A 24,109-nucleotide genomic window follows, 5' to 3' on the forward strand; every position below is an offset into this window, starting at 1 on the left:
ATTGACTTTATTAATTTATAAAATCGTAATGTGAGTAAATGTGTTCCCTGCACTCTTAATTATTTGATGTGATCCCTGAACTTTTGGTAGATATTCAACTTAGTCTCCAAACTAGATGAAAATATTCAACGTTGTCCTTCAATTGATTCAAATTTAGGGACAACATTGAATATTTTTACATAATTTATGGACTAAACTGAACATGTAGTAAAAATCTAGGGACCACATTACACATCGGGTTATAATTTAGAGATCATATTGAACATGTTAAAAATGTGTAGTAAAAATGTGTTCCCTAAACTCTTAATTATTCGATGTGATCCATGAACTTTTGGTAGATATTCAACTTAGTCCCCGAACTAGATGAAAATGTTCAACGTTGTCCTTCAATTGATTCAAATTTAGGGACAACATTGAATATTTTTACATAATTTATGGACTAAACTGAACATGTAGTAAAAATCTAGGGACCACATTACACATGGGGTTATAATTTAGAGATCATATTGAACATGTTAAAAATGTGTAGTAAAATGTGTTCCTACAAAGTAAAAATGTGTTCCGAAGCTTTTAATTGTTCGATGTGATCGCAGAATTTTGGTAGATATTCAACTTAATCCCCGAACCGGATGAAAATATTTAACGCTATCCTTCAATTGATTCAAATTTATGGACAATATTAAATATTTTTACATAATTTATGGATTAAAATGAATATGTAGTAAAAATCTAGGGACCATATTACATATGAGATTATAATTTAGAGATCATATTTAACATATTAAAAGTTAATGAATCATATTATACATGAGGCAAAAAGGACTATTTATCCCATTTTGGCTGAGGTATTCACATTGGATTAAGTTCTTCTAACATCACTAAAACCCTGTCTCGTCGTCACCGATTCTTCAACAGTCATTTGTTTTGCTTCTGCCGTTGAGCTTTCGTCAGTTCTTCTTGTTCTTGTTCTTCTTCTGTCTTCTTCTTCAGCGAAAGCTGCAAGTAGTTTTGCGCGGGGATGCCATTGCTCTCTGGGTTTCTCTCCGAAGCCGAAGGCGTTATCCACTGAAAGATGTATGGCGCAATTCTGGCGAATGAGCAAATTTGCATCTCTTTCGTCGAGAGGCATGCGGTTTCCCACCGTCCGGCCCGAACCCAGAAAGGGTTTTGCCCGTGCGGGTTTCCCGAGTCTCGTCGCTCGATGCCTCGCGTCTTGGGCTGGACCAAGCCTCGTTGCAGAAGAATCAATGCCCTGTTGAAAGAAGAGTCTCCGAGCAAACCAAACGGAGGCAGCTTGCTCGAGGGAGAGTTCGAGTTTAAGCCCTCCTTCGACGAGTACTTGAAGGCTATGGAGTCTGTCAAGTCTGTTAGGGAGAGAAGGCGGGCGCACAATTCGAATGAATTGGACGATAGTTCGGATGGAAAAGCTGAAGCAGATCGGCGGGATGCGAAAAGGGAGAAACTTGATGGCGATTCGGGCCGAAAAATGGCTTCGAGTGCAGGTAAAGATGGATTGAGCCGAGATGGTATGAGGGAGAGGAGGCGCAAATTGGAGAGCACGGAGGGTCGCACGAATGGCAAGGGGAAGAGTGAGGTTCAAGGAGAGATGGCCATTACGAAGAAGCAAATTTTGAATAAGGATTCAAAGGCTCGACGTGCGAAAGCTAGCATAGTAGTATTGGGCGGTCGCGATATTACTAATGATTATAAAGGCATTGATTTTAGATGGAAAGGTGGTTCTAAAAACACTGAAATACCCGGTAAATTGTGGAGGAAAGATGAACGAGTTGAGAAAAGTATGGAAGATAAAATTAATCGACAAAGTGCCTCGCCAATGAAAACCAGGAGGCCTTCGAACTATAAGAAAGATGATGAGCATTTCGATGAAGAAAGAGCTGCATTCAGGACCTTGAATGAGTTCAGTGATGTTGTCGATAAGCCAAAAGCTTCGCGGATGGAAATGGAGGATAGAGTCCAGAAGCTAGCAAAATGGTCAGTATTCTACCTCCTCTTCGGCTCTCCTACTAAATCCCCGTATATTAGTATTCGCCGTTTTTGTTGCTACACCTGCCTTTATGCTGACTGTGGAGAAAGACGGAGCTTTCATGTTGTAAATTTATGTAGTCTTGACAAAGCATTAGCTAGTCCTAAGGGGGACGGAAAGAGAAATGATGGTCTGTTCGTCTGCCTTTCTTGCCTTTGATAGGTTACCATTGCTCTAAGGTTGATCCATATGGACATCCAAGGAAACTGGCTAAAAAAGGAAAAAATGGACATCTAAGGAGCAGTCAATGTGAAAACATGATCACTTGCACATGTGTTAGTGGACATGCTAAAAGTTTAGCTGGCATTGGATCTGTACTGATAATCCTGGGGACTCCTGTGAGATATTCTCATTTATAGGAGGGGGCAGTACCTTTGTCACAATCCTCTGTCTACTTCACTTCATCTAAATCAATGGAATAATAAAGATTTGGTTGGTAAAACCTCGGACGGTCACTTCTTCTTTGTACTCTTTCAATGGAATAATGCTAACGCTAGGAGTGCCCATGATTTTGTTTTGTTCACTTTGCCCAGCATGGTGGTTTGGTTTGGAAATCTGAGATCCAAGCTGAAAATTTTTGCTTCATTTTAGTGCTTTCATATCCTCTAAAAATTAATATATTACATAATGCAAGAACTGAACTTATCTTGTGCTTTATGTTTGTGGAAGAGTAATAGTAGATGCTAGATAAGTTCCGCTAGTTCCCTCCTGTATTAAAGCAGAACAAATCTGAATGAACAGATTTGACTTGATCCTGTTTTCCATTTGAACTTATTAGAAAGTTTAACTCCAAACTTAAGCTATCAAATGGAGGAAGACTACATGCGCATTAGGCCATGATGTATCCTTTAATCAAGTGATGTGGGATAACACTTTAACACTCTCTCACATGCAACCCGGACTGAAGCAGTATAAAGAATGCGTGCCGAACTGAAGAACAGAAAATCACATGAGAAACAAACTTAAATAGTAAATGGCGGTTTGGAACTTGGCTCTGATACCATGATAGCAAATCCAACCCAAAAGTCTAAGATATTTGGTAGGAGGAGATTACATACAAAGGCCATGGTAAAATCCCGTAAACAAGTAATGTGGGATAATACTTAACAGAACCATATAATGTACATGCATTGAGTACTTGAATTTATCACTTGGTTAAAAAGATCTCTGAGAAAATCTTCCCTGAAGTTTATTAGCAAGATAAGGAAATTCTTGTATGTTTGCATTCGGCTTTGGGTACTGTTGGAGAGTCAATTCTTGTTTGTTTTATTTGCCTCATCCTCTGTTGTTTGTTGCATGTCCATGGTTATTATGCTTTATAAGCTCATAAATGATGTCCCCATCCTGTGATGCCATGGATTATAGAGTGGCATGTTTGCTGTATCTTTTCAGCTTATCTGTCATATCTCTTTCCTAGTTATTAGCAGTCATCTTTATTGAGTTGTTCTTTTTTTGTTGTCGGACTTAGTTTAGATATTTTAATTTTACAGGTTGAATGGTGCAGACATTGACATGCCAGAGTGGATGTTCTCTAAATTTATGCGGAGTGCAAAAATCAAATTTTGTGATTATTCTGTATTGAGGGTTATCCAGATACTTGGGAAACTAGGAAACTGGAGGCGAGTACTACAAGTCATAGAGTGGCTTCAAATGCGCGAGCGCTTCAAGTCAAACAAGCTCAGGTGCTGGCTTCGCCTTTGACACTGTTGCAAAATTGTGCTACCATTCTCTTTGTTTGATTAGTAATCATAACAATTTAGGCCTTTGTTTGTTGCAGCCTGGCAAAAAAAAAAAAAAACATTTCTGAAACGATAAATATCATTTGTAGTTCCTTACCAAAAAAAAAATATCATTTGTACTTGTTTTCTCTTTTATCCTCAAAATCCTGCTAGTTACTGCTATGGCATTTTTGAGATAAAAGTAGATGCTGCAAAAAGATGAGATAATCTTCAGATTAGTAACTCATAAGAAAGCGAAATTTCTTGAGTTGTCCAGTCAGCGCATAGTTGTATGGTGGAGATAATGGCAGTAATGTGGTGTTGGTTGTAAAGGAGTGGGATGAATGGAAATAACTAGTTCAATGGTGGTGATTGACTTGATTCTATCTCCTCCTATGGTGGCGTTGTTGCCTTGATGGCCACAAATTTTAGCTTCGGTGTCTTGCTTACTTTGTCTTAAGTTCTATGAAGAGGTATCTCTGCTAAAATCCCTTTCAGGGTTTAATATGCTGCTCTCATAGTCAAATATGGATTTCATGGCTCCTTATATAGCCGTGCAACAAAACTTTCTTGAGCAATTGTTCGAAACTTTTCAACCCAGTAGCAGTGGAACTAGTTCATGTAATTGATCATTTCCAGTAGTTGGCCTCCATAGGAATGATGCACAATATTAGGCAGTTCAAAACCCTGCCAATAACTCTTGATTTGAAAGAATCGACGTCATGTGGCACCTTGGGGATGGTTCCTCATTTTCATTCACCTTGTCTTTTTCTTTCTTAATGCTCTTCTATTTCTTTGGATTGAAAAGAATTTTTAGCACGCAGGTGATTTGAAGTTTAGTTGAGATATATTTTGTTGATGAATGATCAGTCGAATTTTAAATGATGTAGAAACTTCTTCATGAGGTGGGGTCTGCAGCCTGGAGCACAAAAAGCTGGTCCTGTTGTACTTAAGGCTAAAAGGGAACATTAAGTCAATGTTTCTTGATTGTTGAGGAACTTGACTGTTGTAATTGTACAGATCTACTAATTTCTTGGAGTTGGACGAATGAAGCATATTCACTGTACTCATGATAAACGATTCGCCTTAAGCTTTGCCTTTGAAAGAATTCAGCTTTAATGCTTGGTTCTGTAACTGCAGTTCCAGCTTACAAGCTTGACCTCTGGATAGTTTCAGGTTGTTTGAGTCATTTTTTTTTTCACAAAAAAACGGAGAATGCATAGTAGAAGTGGATAGCAAGGTGAAAATTTAGAATGAGGGATGACTGGTGATATTATTTTAGTGGTGATATTATTTTAGTTATGCCTATTGAAGATTTTGCTGTTTCCGGAATTGAGTGGTTTTTAGGACTTGTCCTGGGTTAATTAAATCAATAAGAATTTTATCATGCTCCTGGGATGAGATTTTCTTAAAATTTCTTGAACGTGACTTCCCACTTTATCTGCAAGCAATGGATCCTGGTATATAAAAGTTGTCTTACACTCCAAAAGCATTCTTTCTCTCAACTACTGCATATCTTAGAAAATTGTCAAACTAATCACTCCATCATCTTCAGGCACATTTACACTGCTGCACTGGATGTACTTGGGAAGGCAAGGAGGCCTGTTGAAGCGCTAAACTTGTTTCATTTGATGCAAGTAATGTGCTTAAACTTTTATTTTGGGTTGTTTTCTTCTTCTTCTTCTTCTTTTGAGGGCGGGTGTAGGTAGAGTAGTCCTTGATAAATATTTGCACTTGCTCTATGTAAACGTTGGGGTGCAGGCCTTGACTGAATCTCTCTTCTCTCTCTCTCTCTCTCTCTCTCTCTCTCTCTCTCTCTCTCACCCTGTCCAGAATCAGATGTCCACTTATCCTGATTTAGTGGCCTATCGCTCCATTGCTGTGACTCTTGGACAAGCAGGGCACATGAAGGAACTTTTTGATGTCATCGACACTATGCGATCTCCTCCAAAGAAAAAGCTTAAAACAACGACCTTGGTGAAGTGGGACCCACGATTGGAACCAGATATTATTGTCTACAATGCTGTGAGTTATATATACTATTGATCCAGTTTGGGTGGTTGTCCTGTATATGCAGCTTCACTCTGATGTATTTTCACTAATTATCTTCCAACTTTGTCGTATGTAGTGTTAATCCTGTTATATGTCTGACTTTCACAACGGTGAAACTTTCATGTATAAGGGTGATGATTAATAAGCTGTTGTTGCAATTATGAATACGATCTAAATACTATGCCTAAAAACTTACGAGTAATGCCTTGTCGAAGATTACTGTGCCATGACAGATGAAAGTATTCTAATATGGTAAGTCATACTAATTATACTTCTGGATAGCATCAATAGATATGGAGCTCAATTACGAAGGGAAACAATGCAATTTTGGAGGTTTTCATTTAACACTTTTAAACATGGGGCCTGTGGAGTATAGAAGGCATGGTGAGACTTGGAGACACGTACTACAGAAGTAGCAATTCCGGTATCTTGGATACAGGTTGCAAAAGTATGAGTAATGAATTGAGATGTTACCCATGGGATACAAGCAGGATGGATAGGTTGAAGTGCCATGTCTATTATTTTCTGCAATTACTGGATGTTATTTGGGTTTAAGAGTCATTCCATGAAATCAAAATAAGATTCAAGATTGTTTATGCATGAAAGTCTAGTCAATGAAGCATCGATATGTGCATCTAATGAAGTAGTAGAGACAAGAGTTCTTTCCGGATGTGCTAGGAAAAGCAAGGATGATAATGAATATATAATTGGTTTGGGTTCAATTGAGAATCAGATGAGAGAAGCTCATTTGATGTTATTTGGAAACATAAACAGCTTCAGAGAGCTCCAATGAGAACATGGGACTCCATGATGGGGATGCTGGTTAGAGTGGATGAAGGAAATTGTAAAGAGAAGTAGAGGGAAACCTCAACAAAAGATCTTGAGTATTATCTCTCTTTGATAACCGGATACAAGACAAAGTGTAGTGACATAGGAGGAGTCATGTAGCATGTCCAACTTAGTGGGAAAAGAAGGAATCATTGAGAAAATGGTCAGCAGAATAACTTACTGAGACTATTATAGGATTTTCTGTGGATGTTGCCTGTCTTGGAGGAAAATTGTCCCAAAGTGTTCAATGCGAAACCGTTGATAACATGTGATACTGGTGATCCACTATGCTGTTTTTTGACTGCTCTGTTCTGTTCCGAGACTGGCTTGCTGATCTAGCAATCATAACTCTGAATTGCTTATGGATAAGCCTTTGACTTTGGTTGCATAATATGTATTACGCACCATCAGAAACTAAACTGAGGGGTTCTTCACTCCTATTTAGAGAAATTGCTTCTTCACAACCTTAGTGACATCTGCGAAACTGGAAATAGCCAAGCACTTCAGTAATTTGTCTCACTTATGTATACAGGTCATTTAAGACCAAGAGTTCCTTCTTCTTTTAAGAAAGTATTACCCCTTTGTCATCTTATTGGTGTCTATGAACCTGCAAATGTGAAAGTGGTCAAGTCCTAAATATGGTTGATGCATGTAGGTGCTTAATGCATGCGTCAAACAAAAACAATGGGAAGGGGCATTCTGGGTTTTACAACAGTTAAAGCAGCATGGCCAGCACCCATCTTCTATAACATATGGACTTGTCATGGAGGTAACTTTTTTCTGGTTTTTGTTTATTTTTTGTTGGAAGTAACATATTTGTTTTTAAATGAAGGGTAGGATTTCAAAGTACTTCTACTATTGGCTGGAAATTTAGTGTGATGCTCTGGGCTAATTTACCCTGGCTAAATTTTAGGCCTGAGAACTGACTGGGAATATGGAAAATGTCCATGAAGTGTTCGTGTTGTAAAAAAGAATAGAGAATTTTACAAAGATCAACATTAAAGTGAGTGAGAAAAGATTTTGCCTTCCATGCTCTTTTAGCTTATATTGGATATATTGTTGTGTTGACGTTAGATGTCACACAGGATGCTTATGAGTTTCTTTACTTTAACATGTCATCTTTGTCACCATTGATAAGAGTTAGATAATTTCTGAAGATATAACTACCCATATCAATGCTAACGGAAGAGTTATGGAAAAAAAGTTACACATTTGTGGACTAAAAATTATCCCGTATTCTATTACGTTAAAACTTTGTAATTGGTTGTGAAAAAGGGATGTTCTAGAGTATATCAGTACCATTTGTTAAACTACTTTGTGGAAATCATTTCTTAAGAATTCATTCACCACTGCCGCTGCAGGCCAGTGGTCTTTTTTTACAAGTATGGACAAGAGGAAAGATGGGACCGGACTCTGTTGGATCATGGATGGAGTGGACCACTACTAGGCCAAACCCTTATGTGTCCATGAATCTACCATATCTTGAGAACCTTCACCTTGAAAATGATACAAGAAAATGAATAATTCTTAGAAATATATCTAAGCCTAGCCTTATAGGGAAATTATTTTTCTCGACTAGCTTGCTTGACTATAGTGAACCAAGAAAATATTTTACTAGAGCTACTTTGAAATAGACTCACAGCTTGACCACCCTTTGGCTTTATATACTTCCAGGTTGCTACCAACTGCAGAAGGTTGACTGTTCCGTTTCATATGTCCATGGCATGTCTTACTTATATCTCAGATGTAAACCACCACATTTACTTGATTTGTAGCTCATGTTTTTTGCTTAAAATGTAATGTAATTGTCAGGTTAGTGTCTTATAATATATTCTCGTGAAGTATTTTTCAGATTGCTTTTTAATTCCTTATATCTTTATTAGGATTGGAGACTGAGCGGGGTTTATTCTTTAGGCTGACTTATATCATTTTCCATAATTATTTCTTGGCAGGTGATGTTTGCATGTGAGAAGTACAATTTGGTTCATGAATTCTTCAGGAAGATCCAGCACTCTTGCATTCCAAATGCCTTGACATACAAAGGTACTCTTCCGAGTAATTCTTTCATCCTACTTGTGGGCTCACATCATCTTAATTATAGTGATCTGAAGGTTGACTACTTTAATAAGACGATGACAAGTGAAAATCTCATGCAAGGTCAAGAGCAAAAATTTATCCAATCATCTAGTGCCAGAAACCAAAAAAAAGGCAACAAAAGATTAGAGGCAAGCTTTCGATCTTTCATTTGAAAATGAAGTACTCAAAAATTGATAAAGAATTATATCATATTTCCAATTTGAAAATTATATCGGAACTCAAGAGAATACATGACTAAAAACTAAATGATTGTAATTAAAGTTCATCTCGCAATTGGAGTCTCAAATTGTCATCCACCATTACACAAATAAAAGCTCACAACAGAATTAAAAGTGAATTGAAATGGCAGCTAAAGTGGTAAAACTCACTATTGATTTCATAGTTGTTTATTTGAATGATAAGATAAAACCATTGTCAAGTTTGCAGTAGCACTTACATTCTTTAGACAAACTTGCCACATGTATATCTTATGGCCAATGAAAATTGCCGAAAAATAGTATATATATGCCAAAATGAGAAATGAAAAGAAAAAGATTATGTGATTCCAAGCCAGAAGAGCAATTATATTTCAAAATGAGTTAAATTTTGCTTGGGAGGAATTTGTTTAATTTCAAGAGTTATGTATTATTAAATTTTAGACCAAAATACTTATAATCAAACAAACTTAAAGTGGAGAATTCAATTAACATGCACCTTTGGACAACTTATATTAAAATTGAAACGTTGTTAATACTCAATAGTTGTTGGTAATATTTATTTTATTGAAGGATAAAGATAATATAGAGCCTGTTTGTTTAAACTTAAGCAAAAACGAAAAGTATTTTTTCTCTTTTCTGCCAAAATTTGGAATATTATTCAAATTTCAGAAAATTATGAAAAAATTATATGTGAATTTACATGTCAACTTTTGAATATTATGAAGGTTTCAAGACTATCGGATTTAAACAAAGTAATAGTGCATTAGTTTTGAAATTAAAATTGAGCTAAAAGCCAAAAAAAAAAGAAAAAGAATAATAAGCAATGAATCATGTAAAGAGGGCATTAGGCTTCTGTATGAAATGGGTACTCAATCAAATAGTCAAGCTACAAGTGTACGTGAAGCTAATTTGTTGCACGTGAAGCAAATTTGTTGCCCTATATTAAACCAATTTTTATACTAGAAAGTTACTGTCATATTTGATACGAAGAGGACTTGAAGATTTGTCATATCCAGGGCATGTATTGTAAGATTAAGAAAGTTCCCTTTTTTTCTATTTTTTTGCTGAGATGAGATTGATCAATTAATGTATAATAAACCTTCAGTTTATAGACCTCATTTGATCAACAGACTTGTATATTTGTTATGTTCTGTTTATTGGTCATTATGAAGTTTTCTCATGTCAAAATAAGCCATAAACTTAATCTCGTGCATGGCGCGGGTCTTGATGCTGGCTTGATTTTGAACTTTGGTGGTTTACAGTTCTTGTGAATACACTCTGGAGAGAAGGCAAAACAGATGAGGCTGTGTTAGCTGTTCAGGAAATGGAGAAACGAGGAATAGTAGGTTCTGCTGCTCTATATTATGATCTTGCTCGCTGTCTTTGCAGTGCTGGAAGGTGCCAGGAATCATTGAGGCTGGTAATTCTTTGACGCTTGATCTACCTTTTTTATACTTCAATATTATGAGATGTGCAAATTACTCCAATACCTCCTCACATTTTAGCAAAATTGTATGGATACCTGCTTTGTTTTGCTCTACATATTCCTTTTCTTTTATTTAATTCTATTGATGCAGATTCGTGCAGTTTGAGACATTCACTTTCTTTCATACAAAAGGAAAATGGTCAAGAGTTTGAGACATTCATATTAATGTAGTTATTTTGATGGTTGGCTTGGTTAATTTTCTTGCTGGCTTTCCTCCTGGCTGATTGGAAGGAGTAAGAGCATGCCATTTAGTGTGATAAGACTTTAAAGTGTTATATCTTTTCTTTATTTTTACTTGTGGTGTAAAACGGTGGTGTGTCCATTTTGTCAATGTTAAATTCCACTGTCCCAGATGGATGAGATCAGGAAATTTGAACTTAATCTGAATTGATTGTTACCACTTGGAAATTTTTTATTTTGGCAGATGATGTTGTGGGGTTGATGGACTGCAGGTGATAAAGGAGTCAAATAAAATGTTAGGAAAGGGAGGCACAATAAGTTGACGTCTCTGTTGTAGCAGTCTAGAGAAAATATCCAAAAAAACTAGATGTAAGTTAAGAAATCTGGAATGATGTTCATTTGATGTGTGATAGAAGTAACCTCAAACATATAGCCAAAGTTATGTTAGCCCGGACATGACATTGGGCTCATTTTTAGTTATGATATCAATGATGAAGAGGGAATAAGTCCTTAAAATTGTTTGTGAGTTGCTTGTTGCTTCAGTTTTTAGACACGCAACATACTCACGTCGTGAATACTCCACACCAGAGTCAATGGGGGATGATGCATAATAACACAACAATCAGTCATCTCAAGAAATTTTCGGTCTCAAACCCCGACTTTCTCATTTTCATAGCATGAATAAAAAATGTTGTCCAATGCCGCATGTCTCATCTGACACATCTTTCACTCTTGTTTGAGATTGCACTTGCCATATGCATGATCGCAATTGAATGTAATTCCACAGTTGGTGCACTTACATCTAGTTTTTGCATTAAGAAATTTTCTCTGGCAAGAGGTCATTGACCTGCCACACTTAACTTCCTCTTGCATTTCCCTTCACTAACATTTGTTCTTCTCTCTATTTTCTTTTCATCTCTTTCAACTCCACAAACTTGTCTTCTTCTTCTTCACCAGTCTGTATTAAGATAAAATCCAACTTCGACTATTGATGTGACGTTTTTCTGAGTTCATTGATCTCATCCATATGTTGTTATAAACAATTGACCTTATGAATAGAATAAGGATAAAGTAGAATCCAATTATATTACAATCCGAGCAACAATCTCCTAAATTTGACAAAGTTTGAAAATGTAAATTCTGAATGTGGTGAGACCTCACTGAAATATGCCTGGCCTAGATTTTGAACATTGCATCTAATAAATGTCACTGTCTTACTGTAGCATAGATAACGGTGGTTAACTCTAAAACATCATGACAACCAGAGAAAATTTCTTGCTGACGACCTAGATTTTTTATTTATAGACCGGTTATGGTGGATCTCCAACGAAAGCACCTGCAAGGAGATCAATAGTGAGCTTGGGGGCTTTTTGGCAATTCTTTTCCTGTCAGAATTTTCCTGGAGACTGTTTAGTAAAGTCTTCATTGGGGATAGGAAATAGAGGCACTATGCTTATATCTGTATGTTTCGCGAAATACACATCGGTGGCTTGACATTTTGCTCGCATGACAGGTTGAGAAGATATGCAAGGTGGCTAATAAGCCTCTAGTGGTGACATACACTGGCTTAATTCAAGCATGTTTGGAAGCCAGGGACATTGCAAGTGGGAGTTTCATCTTTAAGCAGATGGAGGAATACTGCTCCCCAAATCTTGTTACTTGCAACATTATGTTAAAAGGTTACCTCGACCATGGGATGTTTGAGGAAGCAAAACAGCTCTTAAACAGGATGCTGGAAGATGCCAATCATATTAACAGCAAATCTGATTACAAGTTCCGGGTAATACCAGATACCTATACATTCAACACTATACTGGACGCATGTTTGGAAGGGAGGAGGTGGGATGATTTACAATATGTCTACCAAAAGATGTTGCACCATGGGCACCACTTCAATGAGAAACGCCATCTTCGGATAGTATTGGATTCTTCAAGAGCCGGACAGGTACTTAAAATCTTACACCTCTTGAATAAGATCATTGCTCTTTGCATTTGGTAATTGGATAACTTTTCAGAGCAATTGAATGCCGCTTTGAATTTTCTGTAAGTGCCAAGTTTATGTGTATTTGGGTATTCATCAAGTAGATAACTGTTTCTCATGCTAGCTCTATGCATAATACTGCCTAAATGTTCGTTCAATGTCACGATAATAAAAGAGGGAAAGAAAATTGAAGGAATGAAATGGGAGACAGATAAAACAATGAGAATTCCAGAGACTTGGTTTGAAGACTTAATTCATTTTGAATTTGGAATCAAGGAACAGGTAATGAATATAATTTTTTTCTTTCTTAAATCTGGAGTCTAATAAGTTTCATTTGTCTATTCTAAGTAGGATATTACGGTTTTTGTTTACAAGTGTCCTATTTCAGTCATGATTCTTGTTTAGAGACTTCTTTTTGTCTTCTTTTTTCAATTTGGTTTCCTCTTTTGGTTTCCTCTATGAAATTGGAGTAGATTATTTGGAAAAGTCTTCATAACAAGAGTAGTTCTTTCTATTCCTAGTGAACAGAGATGATTAATTTCAATGTCTTTGCTTTTGAATTCCAAGATGCAGTTCTTTTCTCAAGTTTGATGCTTAGCAAGCTTTAAGTATGATGCTTGGAGGAATTTACTAGTTTTGAGTATTGTGATCTCTCTTCAAGTTCTCATCAAAGCAGGCTCAAATTTTTCTGAGCATCACAACAAGGATTTCTTAAGCATCATACTTTAAGAGGAGGATTGCATGTCACAATTCAAAACAAAAAATTTGCTGAAATTCAATAAGCTTTATTCAAACGAAATAAGAAGACTTGCGATAACTTCTAGGATTATACTACAAGTTGAAATAAGGACATAATTGGAGAACATTAGTGAACCGAAAAGCCTTTGGATAATAAACATTATTGATGATACTTCTACTCGTCCTCGTGCCTCTCAACCAAGCTAATTGTCACTGATTATTTGATGCTTGATGGCAGTTTGGACTACTGGAAACAACTTGGAATCACTTGGTTCAGGCGGATCGGTCGCTGCCTCTTCCTCTCATAAAAGAGCGCTTCTGCATGATGTTGGAGAAAGATGACTATCCTGCTGCTCTTTCTTGCCTCATCAACCATACACCTAGTGCATCGCAAGGATTCTCCAGGATTTCATGGTTAAAGCAGTTCAAGCACAATGCTCACAGGATTCGGAGTGAAAGTCTCGAGGGATTGATGCATGATGCTGCACTTCATCTGGCCTCAGGGGACTCGCCAAGCGCAGGCTTGCAGACTCTAGTGGTGTCTTGTAAAGAATTTTTGAAGATGAAATGATGGAAAAAGTAATGCTTCATAGTCCATAATGATTGATATATGCAGTGTGATTCATTAGAAGTAAATAGCAATGTGAATTTTGAAGGTGGGTACTCTCAGTGGTAACCTTAGAAATCGGTCGAGTAGATCTCCAGTGCAAGCTGGCTACATCCTAGTGCATCTCATGCGATCAATGATTGTAATTTGTCGCTGAGATCTTGTGGATGTTTAATAAGACATTGATTTCTGGACCGCTGAGAGCTGGGTCTCTTCTTGTTTCAGATATTCTGCATTGGTTTCGTACTCTGAGTCGACACGCATTTCTCTTGCAAAGATCCTGGGATTGCATTTCTCTGACTCCAAATGTGAAAGAATTTCCTTTTTCTGCGGAGGACATTGTCTGGTCGACCTATTTCTGTTTCATCATTTGAGACAGGAGTCCATGTTGTGGGGATTGCAGGGATCATCTCTTGATCTCTTCATGATGAGCGGGCCTGTCAGGCCCATCGGGCTACCCGCTTGATCACCTCTGCTGTGTATACATGCATGCAATAAGGAAGTCTGTTATGGTCTATCTATGGGAGCAAAATGTCAATGGTCCAACCACAGTAACTTTATTGAGTGTTTTGATACAGATCTTGAGAGAATCACTCTCCAAGAATTAGCTATATTTTATGCGAACCTGGAGTGAATCCCGCTCCAAAAGCTAACTATCAAGAATGGAGAGTCTTAAGTCATAGAGAAAAAAGCCCAAAAGACCAGAAGTATGCTACCTTCGATGTGGGAGACTTGACTTTATTCCAAAATATTCCCGAACGTAATCATTTTGACCCAATAATTCTCATGAGCCGATAGCTATTTAAATTGAGTGGCCAACCAATAAAGATGTGCACGTTTCACCCCCGTTTTTTAGGGCATTTTAGTCCGAAAAAATATATTTCTCCCACGTCACCCATGCGCACATAAAAACTAACCGGTACACTTATAAGAAATTTATCGCAAACTAATATTTTAACCACCAAAAACTTAAAACTGGTATATTTGTGACAAATTTACTTTTCGTTAGTTTCCGTTAAATTGGATTAATACCACAAAAAACGACAAACTGGTACACATGTGATAAACGGAGCGTAAAACTCCAAACCGGTACACCCTTCAACTACTACTTGTCATCCAACTCAACAATTTGATGATAAAATTTAACGGAAACTAACAAAAAGTAAATTTGTCACGGGTGTAGCAGTTTGAGATTTTTGGTGATTAAAAAATTAATTTGAGTAAATTTATCAAAGGTGCACCAGTTTACGATTTTTCGTGGTATTAACTCTTAAAAATAATAAAAGACCTCCAATTTGCTCCAATTTAGAAATGGAGAATCATTGAAGTCGTGGGAGAAGAGTTGTAATGAGATAGTCGTGGAACGAAGAACCCAACAAGATGCTTTCTTCCGTACAAGAAGCACGCGACAAAGCCGATCAAAGGTTTTTGAGCCACAATGCCCTTGGGACAAGCCCAAAACGTGGACACATAAAGAGCACATGTTTGTCGATCGGCAACACATCGATGAGCCCAATGGAGTTGTTGAATCAAAGTGATCAACTTCATGAGGTAATTTTATATAAAAGTGAGAAATTTGGAGAAGGTATGCCGCTTTAAAAGTTATTGAGTTAAAATGATCAAATTTAAAGGTAGTTTGGAATAAAGTTAAGTTTGAAAGAATTTTAAAAAACGGGTGTCGGCCAGAAGGTTTTTTGGAATTTTTCATTAAAAAAAACAAGAAGGAAAGAGAATATTAGAGCCTCGATCGGTCCATGTTGGGATGGCAACAGCTTTAGAAACACATTAAAGTGATATGTACTAATTCAAGACCAAAAGACTTATGGTGTTGGTCCACATGTTGATTATTGAGTCCTTCTGGGTTAGGTGTTGGCCGTATGACTAGCTATTAGATAAACACGAGGGGAAACAATCATTGATCGATCTTGGTGGGGACAAAGCGTTCAAAAAGCCTCTCCTTGTGATGGCTCTTCGCCATTGGGCGGAACAACCATGGACCGGGACTGATAGAAGAAGACACACTCTGAAAATTATCGTCCACCGACTTTGGTAGTTGCAAAGATCAATCAAGCCTTCTCTCCATTGCGTTTTGCTTCACCAACTCACCCTCAATTTTGTTGCAATTTTCATTGCGTTTTGTCTCTCGATACCTTGACCAACTCCATCAACTCCAGAAGGTTTAGGATTCATATGAAACACCACCCACAATGAGTATTGGAAAGCATTAGACCAGCATGATTCATGCACTTCTGGAGATGGAAAATTACTATGCAGTTCCAACCTATATTGACCCATTTTACATGAATCATTGTATCAAGTGGGGCCTACGTAGGACCGACATGATACGATGTAAGTTTCATTCGATTTAACGTTTCATTTGAAGTTGGTAAAGATAAATCGAAGGTACCCAAAAGAAGCTGGGTTTGCAAGATGCAAACTTGGCTTGTAACTGAAAAGGAAATGCAATTTAGTTCACTCACCCATATGACGTTGAAGTTGGGTGATGAGTGATGACTTTTTTAAAAAGAACGATATTGGGTTTGTACGGTGAGGCATTAAAGTAGCTTCTTGTGCCATGGGCATGTTATGTTCTGTGGGCAAGGAGACAATTCGTGGGTGCGCCCCGATCGTGCGATCTTGATGTATCTCAATCGTTAAATCATGTGAACCACATATGGGATTCAAAAATTAAAGATCGAGGAGCATTGGGCTCACCTACATTTGGAACACTTAGAGAAAATATTGGGTGGGTAAGAAGATCTTGCTAGAGCCGTCCATTTAAGACAAAGCTGAGGAACTTCCTATTTACATGTACACGTGTAAACCAGTTCTTTCCAAGGGTATACTTTTAGGCCGTGATTGAAGTTAGGTGTTTCCCTCCAAAAAATATTTTGAAACGAAATTAAATTGGTAGACCGCCGCTGATGGAGAGGTTAATTGGAGTATTAAGGAATTTTCAATTCAGAAATTGGAGGTCAGCAATCAAAATTAATTGCGTGCAGGTTGTTTTGGGTTAGGATTACCTTTACAGATTAAAGGTTTGAATTTAATCGGCTTATGCGCCTGGCAAGTATATCATAAGCTTCCAGATAACCGAGTTTTCATGCCCGTGCATCTGGATTCTCAAAATAACAAAAAACTTATTTAATATGCATGAAAAGACAAAATTTTTGTAGATTTTAATCTGTGAGTAAATGAAACTAAATGAATTTTCAATGAGGAAGATTTAAAGGCTTTTTAATAGTAGTTTTCAAAAGGGAAATGAGAATTGACTCAAATCAACGATCCCGTCCATATTGTGGTAAACTATAACTATAGCTAATTTGTAAATAAACTCTTTCTCTTATGATAATTCTGAGGAAAGCTTAAAGCTGAAAGAATTCATTGAATTTGTTCTACGTGGAGTGAAAGACTATGAATTCTTACAAATCTTTCCATAATATACGAGATGTTCTCTTTTCAAACAAAACAAAACCATAATGAATACTCACTAGGGCTGCGAATGGTAACCATTCTGTTTCTCTATTTCCGTTCCAGAAATAGGTTTGGAACAGAAATCTGTTTGGTAACGAAATTTTTATTTCTATTTCTGGAACAAATTTTTCTTCCAGAAATAGATTTGGAACAGAAATCAGAAGTTAAAATTTTTTGCTTCTCTATTTCTGGAACAGAAATGAGAAACAAAATTTTTTTGTTCTTCTCATCACTTGCCCTCACTACTAGCCGGTCGCTCACCCGCCGCCCATCGCCGGCCACCGCCACCCGCCGACCGCCGCTACCCGCCACCGGCCGCCGCCGCCGGCCACCGTCTCCTGCCGCCGCCTACCCTCCTCCCCCTACCGGCGGCCTTTGGCCGCCACCCACCACCAACCACCGTCTCCTACCGCCACTCGCCTCCCACCCCCGACCTCCCTGCCGCCATCGCCGCCCGCCTTTGGCCGCCGCCCACCTCCCACCGCCGGCCGCCGTGGGCCGCCGTAGGCCGACCACCGTCTCCCGCCTCCCACCCTCGGCCTCTCTCCTCCCGCCACCGCCGCCCACCGCCAGTCGCCGTCCACCGGCCACCATCTCCTACCACCGGTTGCGCTCCTCCCATTGCTACCTGCCTCCCACCGCTGGTCGCCATGGCCCGCCGTCCACCGGCTACGATCTCTCGCCGGCCGCCGTGGGCCACCGTCCACCGGCCACTGTCTCCCACCACTGGTCGGCCTCTTTTGGCCGCCACCCACCTCCCACCGCCGGCCACCGTTGGCCGCCACCCGCCTCCCACCGCCGGCCACCGTCTCCTGCTGCCACCCGCCCTCCTCCTGCCACCATCCACCGCCCGCCGACCACCCGAGAAGAAGAAATTTTGTGCCGTTATCAAACAAATTTTTGTTTCTGGAACAGAAATTTTGTGTCGTTATCAAACGTGATTTTTTGCTAAGAAACTCCTCCAAGAACAGAAATTGATTTTTGAAACAGAATGGTTACCATTCGCAGCCTAGAAGATCACTGACCACATGTCACTATATTTTTTTTTGGAGATTAGTTTAAAACTAGATGACGACAAATATATCAACAATCATCAAATTTATAAAGGGAAAAGTATAAAAAAAAAGTCATAAATCTATTGCATTGATACCAATTTAGATCTAAATCCTTTAATTAAACCAATTTAGTTTTAAACCTTTTTCATATTGATACCAATTAAGTCTTTTCGGTCAATTTAGGCAGGAAATTGCTGACATAAACTCCAACCATTCTACGTGACTTGGTCGGCACTGACGTAAATATTTTTAAATAATAGTTATATATTTTTTGTTCTTTTCTTTTTTTATTCTTTCTTTCTTTCTGTTTTTCATTCACTTTGGCCAGTGAGGGTTGTCAATGTCGGCCACTGGGCGAGGGCCAGCAAGCCCTTGTCGGCCTCTGGCAAGGGCTGCTCTCCTAGAGCTGCTGTGAAGGCCCTAGGCGAGGCGAGGCCCTCATGGCCTCCTGGCCAAAATGAAGGAACAAAAAAGAAAGAAAAAAGGAAAAATAATAAGAAAATAAAAAAAATAATAAATTCAAAAAATTACTAAAATATTATTAAAAATTCGTCAGTGTCGATCGTGCCACGCATGGCGGCTAGCCTCCACGTCAACGATTTCAGGCTTAAATTGCCAGATGGAGTGAATTTATATTAATGTGAAAAGGTTTAAGACTAGATTGATCCAATTGAAAGGTTTATAACTAAATTGGTACTAATGCAATAAGTTTAATACTTTTTTGGTACTTTTCCTAATTGAAAAACTTATTCTCGCTCTCTATTTTGAGCTTACCACATCTTCAACCGATTTGGCCAGCGCTCTCACAAAATAAAAAAAAATATAGCACGCAAAGTTTATCTTGACGAAATGGGTGGAATGGCTATCCACCTTCCAAATATATTCATGGTGTACATTATCTTACCAATGGCTTCCCTTGCATGACCGAATTTTCTTGCAAAATCGATAGTATTTTTTGGAATAATTACCCACCAACAATATCTTTTAATGCCAATAATATTAACTACTCTTGTTATTGCCTCAATATTCAATTTTTACATGAACTTGTTCTTCACTACTACGAACCATCGTCATTTAGGGCTTGTTTGGTAACGTCTCTCTTTTTTTGTTCTCAAGAATAGAAAAAGAACATAAATTCGTTTGGTAACGTACGTTAATTTTTCTATTCCCCAGAATAGAGAAGTGGCCATGGAATATATTTGGAATAGAAATAAGAAGTAAAAAAAAAAAAATTTCGTTCCCAAAAATAAAAAGAGAAACAATAGAGAAATAAGATCAGCTCTTTCGCTATCTCTTTTTCACAAGATATTTCCATGTTAAACCCTAAATCCGAAACAATAAACCAAAACCCCAAACCCAAATCCCTAAAACCCTATACCCCTAAACTTTAAACCACAAAACCCAAAACACTAAACCCAAAACTCTAAATCTGAAATCCCTAAAACCTAAACATTAATACCGTAAACCCCAAAACCCAAAACCATAAAACCCAAACCCGAAACCCTAATACCCAAAACCTGAATCCCTAAAACCCTAAACCCCAAAACCCAAACCCTAACACCCTAATCCAAAACTCGAAACATTAAACTCCAAATCCTAAACCCTAAACACCTAAATCCTAAACCTAAATCCTAACTACAATTTCCTCGACCACCACCCGATATTTATTTTGTCTATAAGGAGTAATTTTCTTTATGATTATATTAAGGTCATCCAATTATATATCATAATATATTATGATTCTATTTATGGTCTAGTTTTATCTAAACAATGAATTGTTAAGTCTCAAAAGACATTTTTATAATCAAATGAAAAAATTGGGAGTGAAAAATTTTAGGATTGTACCAAACGCATTTATGTTCTTTTTTTATTTCGGAAATAGAAATTTTGCGCAGTTACCAAACACGTTTTTCTACTTAGAAACTTGTGTAGGGAATAAAAATAGGAAAAAATATTTCTTGACAAAAATTGTTTCCAAGAACAAAAACGTTACCAAACAGACCCCTCAAGTCTTAAAGATCACTACTTTAATACTCCTTTTACGGATTTTGGTCCATACGACGACTTGGACCGGGTCATCATACTATTCCGCTATCGGTTAAGATCCTTTTGACTTGCATAATGCCATATGCAAAGCCCTAACTAAATATCCCATTGGGATCTAAAGTACCAAGTCCACCCTCTCACATTGTATTATCTTATGAAGAAAGTCCGCAAAAGATTGCACAATGAAATTGACAAACGAAGGGCAAGTAGTACACGGGAGAAAACAACAATATTCGAGGGTGTTATCCAAGTTAGGCATTTTTTCACTGGATTAGGACTTAATCATGATTATCGGTCCGAAGCAAGACCTTAAACCGCTTCATCTAGAGCCTCATCCGGACCTCGGAATCCCCTAGATGTAACATAATTAGAGAGTATTGCCTTCTCCCGAGAAAGACAAAGATACAGGAAGAAGTGACGATGCGAGGCGTGCCGGTCCCGACACGTTAAATTAATGTATGCATCTGTAAAGTTTGTTACCTCTCGTAGAAGTGGAGGCCCTCGTAGAGAAGCTTGCTTTCCCTCTTTTTGATGAGGAACTTAGAAACAAATCCAAGAAAAAAAAATTCGAGTGTGTTATCTAAGTTAGGCATTTTTTCCACTGGATTAGGACTTAATCATGATTATGGGTTGGCTTTGGAGAAGTCAAAGCATGTGGAGGGTGCTGACTGAGGCAGGCAAGGAGAGAAGAAGCCGGACAAGTTGGGCGGCCCTAGTTTGGAGTCAACGATAAGTTCGGTAATAAGCATGGAAAAAAAGATAGAAAAAATTTCAAAGGCCTACGAAGGCTAGAGGCCCTCTGTTTTCGGCATTCAAATCCAAATTTTGTCAGCATCGAGGGAGGACTAATAATGGAAGCTTTGATTTATGTGATTGGGTAGGACCTCGTGATGTCGTAAGGTTCGTTTTCGCGCACCAGATTAAGTCCAATAGGAAGAATATTCCTTTGGAATTGGAACTACTATATAGATGGAGAGTTATATACAAATGACTTCACAAATTTTCGTAAAGAAATTAGGGAGATGAAGGATAAAATCGAGTGGAAAAAAATCCAATTTTCTATTCATTTGAACGTCCACGTCAAGTGTTAAAACCATTGTTCCATCCCCACCCTAGAAACGCCATCCATGGATTGATTTTAATGGAATGAACTCATTAATTAATTAGGTATAGGTGTGACTTTAGCTAAGTCCTTTTAGATTCTTATCTTTTTGATGACATTAGTGATGTTAGACGAATCTTGACATCCATAAAGCCATTGGCCTATAAAGACCCACCTTTTAATTTCATCGATGTGCGAAGATAAGGCGACTCAAGCACATTTTATACTACACATGTGAGTTGGGCTTTTTCCCAGTAAGATAAAGAGATTGTCTTGCATTCTCTATATCGATACCAAACTCGTGCTTGTCATGGAATCGACTAGTCGAGAAATTCCATACTTGACATCCAGCTATAAATTACTTCGAATTAACATTTCCAATTAATCAAGTGCATCATGGAGGGCATTGATTAAACTAGGTGCTCATACATGAGTGCTATTATTGAAATTTGATGCACATGTTTGGTTGATTGGCACATTAACCGGGTGCCACACTTTGCACCTAAATGCATGAGTTGTCCCACTAAGAATGAGGCAGGTTTGCAATGAGGGCAACTCATCTTTCTAGGAATCAATAAAAAGCAGAATAAAAATAAAAAAAATATATTCTTTTATCAACGTAAAAAAAATTTGTTAAAAAAAAGAATTTCGAATTGGGAAGTTCATGTGAAGTTGGGGGCCCTACCCTTCTCTTGAAAGTATCCCATTTGACTTTTCCCCACTAGAACACGCAAGGGCATGCCCCTTTAAACAATTTGTGAATATTCTAATAAGTTTTATTTCTCAATCATCAAGCTCATAAAGCTACAAAAAAAAAAAACTAAATAAAGAAGGGTGCAATCATAATGCATCGCTCCAAGTTGGAGGATAATATATCAAATTATTGCTTAACCATGACGTATTATATTAGAAATGGAAAATGACACAAATAGTTCCTAAATTTTGACTCAATGTATAATTTAGTCCTTATACTTTTAATTTGTTCAATGTAATTCATGAACTTTAATCCAATGTTCAATGTGGTGCATGAACTTTTGGTACATGTTCAATATAATCTCCAAACTTTATAAAAATATTCATTGTAATCCTTCAATTAATTCAAGTTCAGATACTATATTGTATATTTTTATATAGTTTAGGGATTAAATTGAAGATGTACCAAAAGTTTAGAGACTACATTGAACAAATTAAAAGTTTAGGGACCACATTGAACATTGGACTATATTGAACAAATTAAAAGTTCAAGGATCAAATTGCACATTCAATCAAAGTTCAGGGATTATTTGTGTCATTATCTCTATTAGAAACAAAAAGTTAGTAGGTTAGGTATAGTGCTATATGGTCAATGAAAGGATCATGTGGAAAAGAGTGTACTTAGGGCATATGCTTTGCAAGTTGTTACTAATTGTTAAAGAAACAAAGCATTAATAAAATAAAAAATCCAACCGTCATCGAGTCGAAAAAAATAATAAGAAAAAAAAGGAATTACTGATATATACTCCTCGAGCATGTAAATGGCTTATTTGATTGCACAAAATAAAAGGCAATAACCTACTTTTTGCTCTATACTCTACCCAAATCTTGCAAGCACGCTCTTTGACCTTTATTTTGCGATAAAATCCTGAAACCTTTCAAAAATATATAATCGCTGATTTGTAAATTCTGTGCATGCATATATATATTTTTTCATAACTTTAAATATAAATCAAGATATACTCAGGGCATATTAATGCATTAGGTGGAGGATAACATCAAATTATCGCTTACTGATTACGTATCAAATCAGAAATAAAGAGTTAGTAGGATGGGCAATTATATGAAAGGATCGTGTGGAAAAAGAGTGCATTTATTATATTGATCGCTAGACCAAAAGTTTCTCAAATTGTAGTGAATAAAAAATTATTCTCGACTGTTCACACAAAGTAGGAATATTTCTTATTTTCTATTTTTATTTCTCTTTCTACTCTAATTTTAAATGGGGCTTGCTCTATTTATATTTCTCGATTAGGTTTTTTTGCAAAAGTGAATAAACGAAAGATATTTTCATTGTTTATGAAAATATTCAGACATAATTTATTATCGATAACGAATGCATTGGTTATTCGCTAATTATCAAGTCATTATATTTAAGAAAATATTTTTTAAAAATCGACCAAACGGAGGGAGCAGGAGAAAGTGCATCACCAGTAGCGATCCGCAGTTGCAGGTGCGAACTTGCGAATTGGCGAAATGCAGGCGACCACGTCAACGTTTTCACCAGTGACGTGGGGCCCACGAGAGCCTTTTTGCGGGGTCCACGCCAAAGGGAACAGCCCAGGCTCCATGCGCGTAATTCGTTGTCAGCTTGTGGCACCAAAGGGGGGAAGTTGCCATCAAATATCTTGCCCCGAGGCAAAGAAATGTGACGAAGCTCCGTTTGTTTCGTGAAAGGTGCGACAGTTCTTCTGTCAAGTCATTTTTTTTCATGATAATATTTTTCGATATTTTGCTGAAACCTAAAAACG

The 24,109-nt window shown here is 37.6% G+C and overlaps 1 protein-coding gene across 1 annotated transcript; it reads left to right on the forward strand.

The window, feature by feature from the left end:
- Positions 1–901: 901 nt before the first annotated feature.
- On the forward strand, positions 902–14,156 carry LOC115689417 (pentatricopeptide repeat-containing protein At1g30610, chloroplastic). Its single transcript, XM_030615443.2, has 9 exons — positions 902–1,992; positions 3,535–3,726; positions 5,318–5,399; positions 5,596–5,787; positions 7,298–7,411; positions 8,595–8,685; positions 10,199–10,356; positions 12,116–12,547; positions 13,560–14,156. The coding sequence occupies exons 1-9, from the start codon at positions 1,073–1,075 to the stop codon at positions 13,890–13,892; spliced, it is 2,514 nt and encodes an 837-aa protein (XP_030471303.2). The 5' UTR covers positions 902–1,072; the 3' UTR covers positions 13,893–14,156.
- Positions 14,157–24,109: the final 9,953 nt, after the last annotated feature.

The sequence above is a fragment of the Syzygium oleosum genome, unplaced genomic scaffold (assembly GCF_021117445.2).
Source record: "Syzygium oleosum isolate NSW1041296 unplaced genomic scaffold, Sole_v2.1 Sole_v2.18, whole genome shotgun sequence".
NCBI classification, from domain to species: domain Eukaryota; kingdom Viridiplantae; phylum Streptophyta; class Magnoliopsida; order Myrtales; family Myrtaceae; genus Syzygium; species Syzygium oleosum.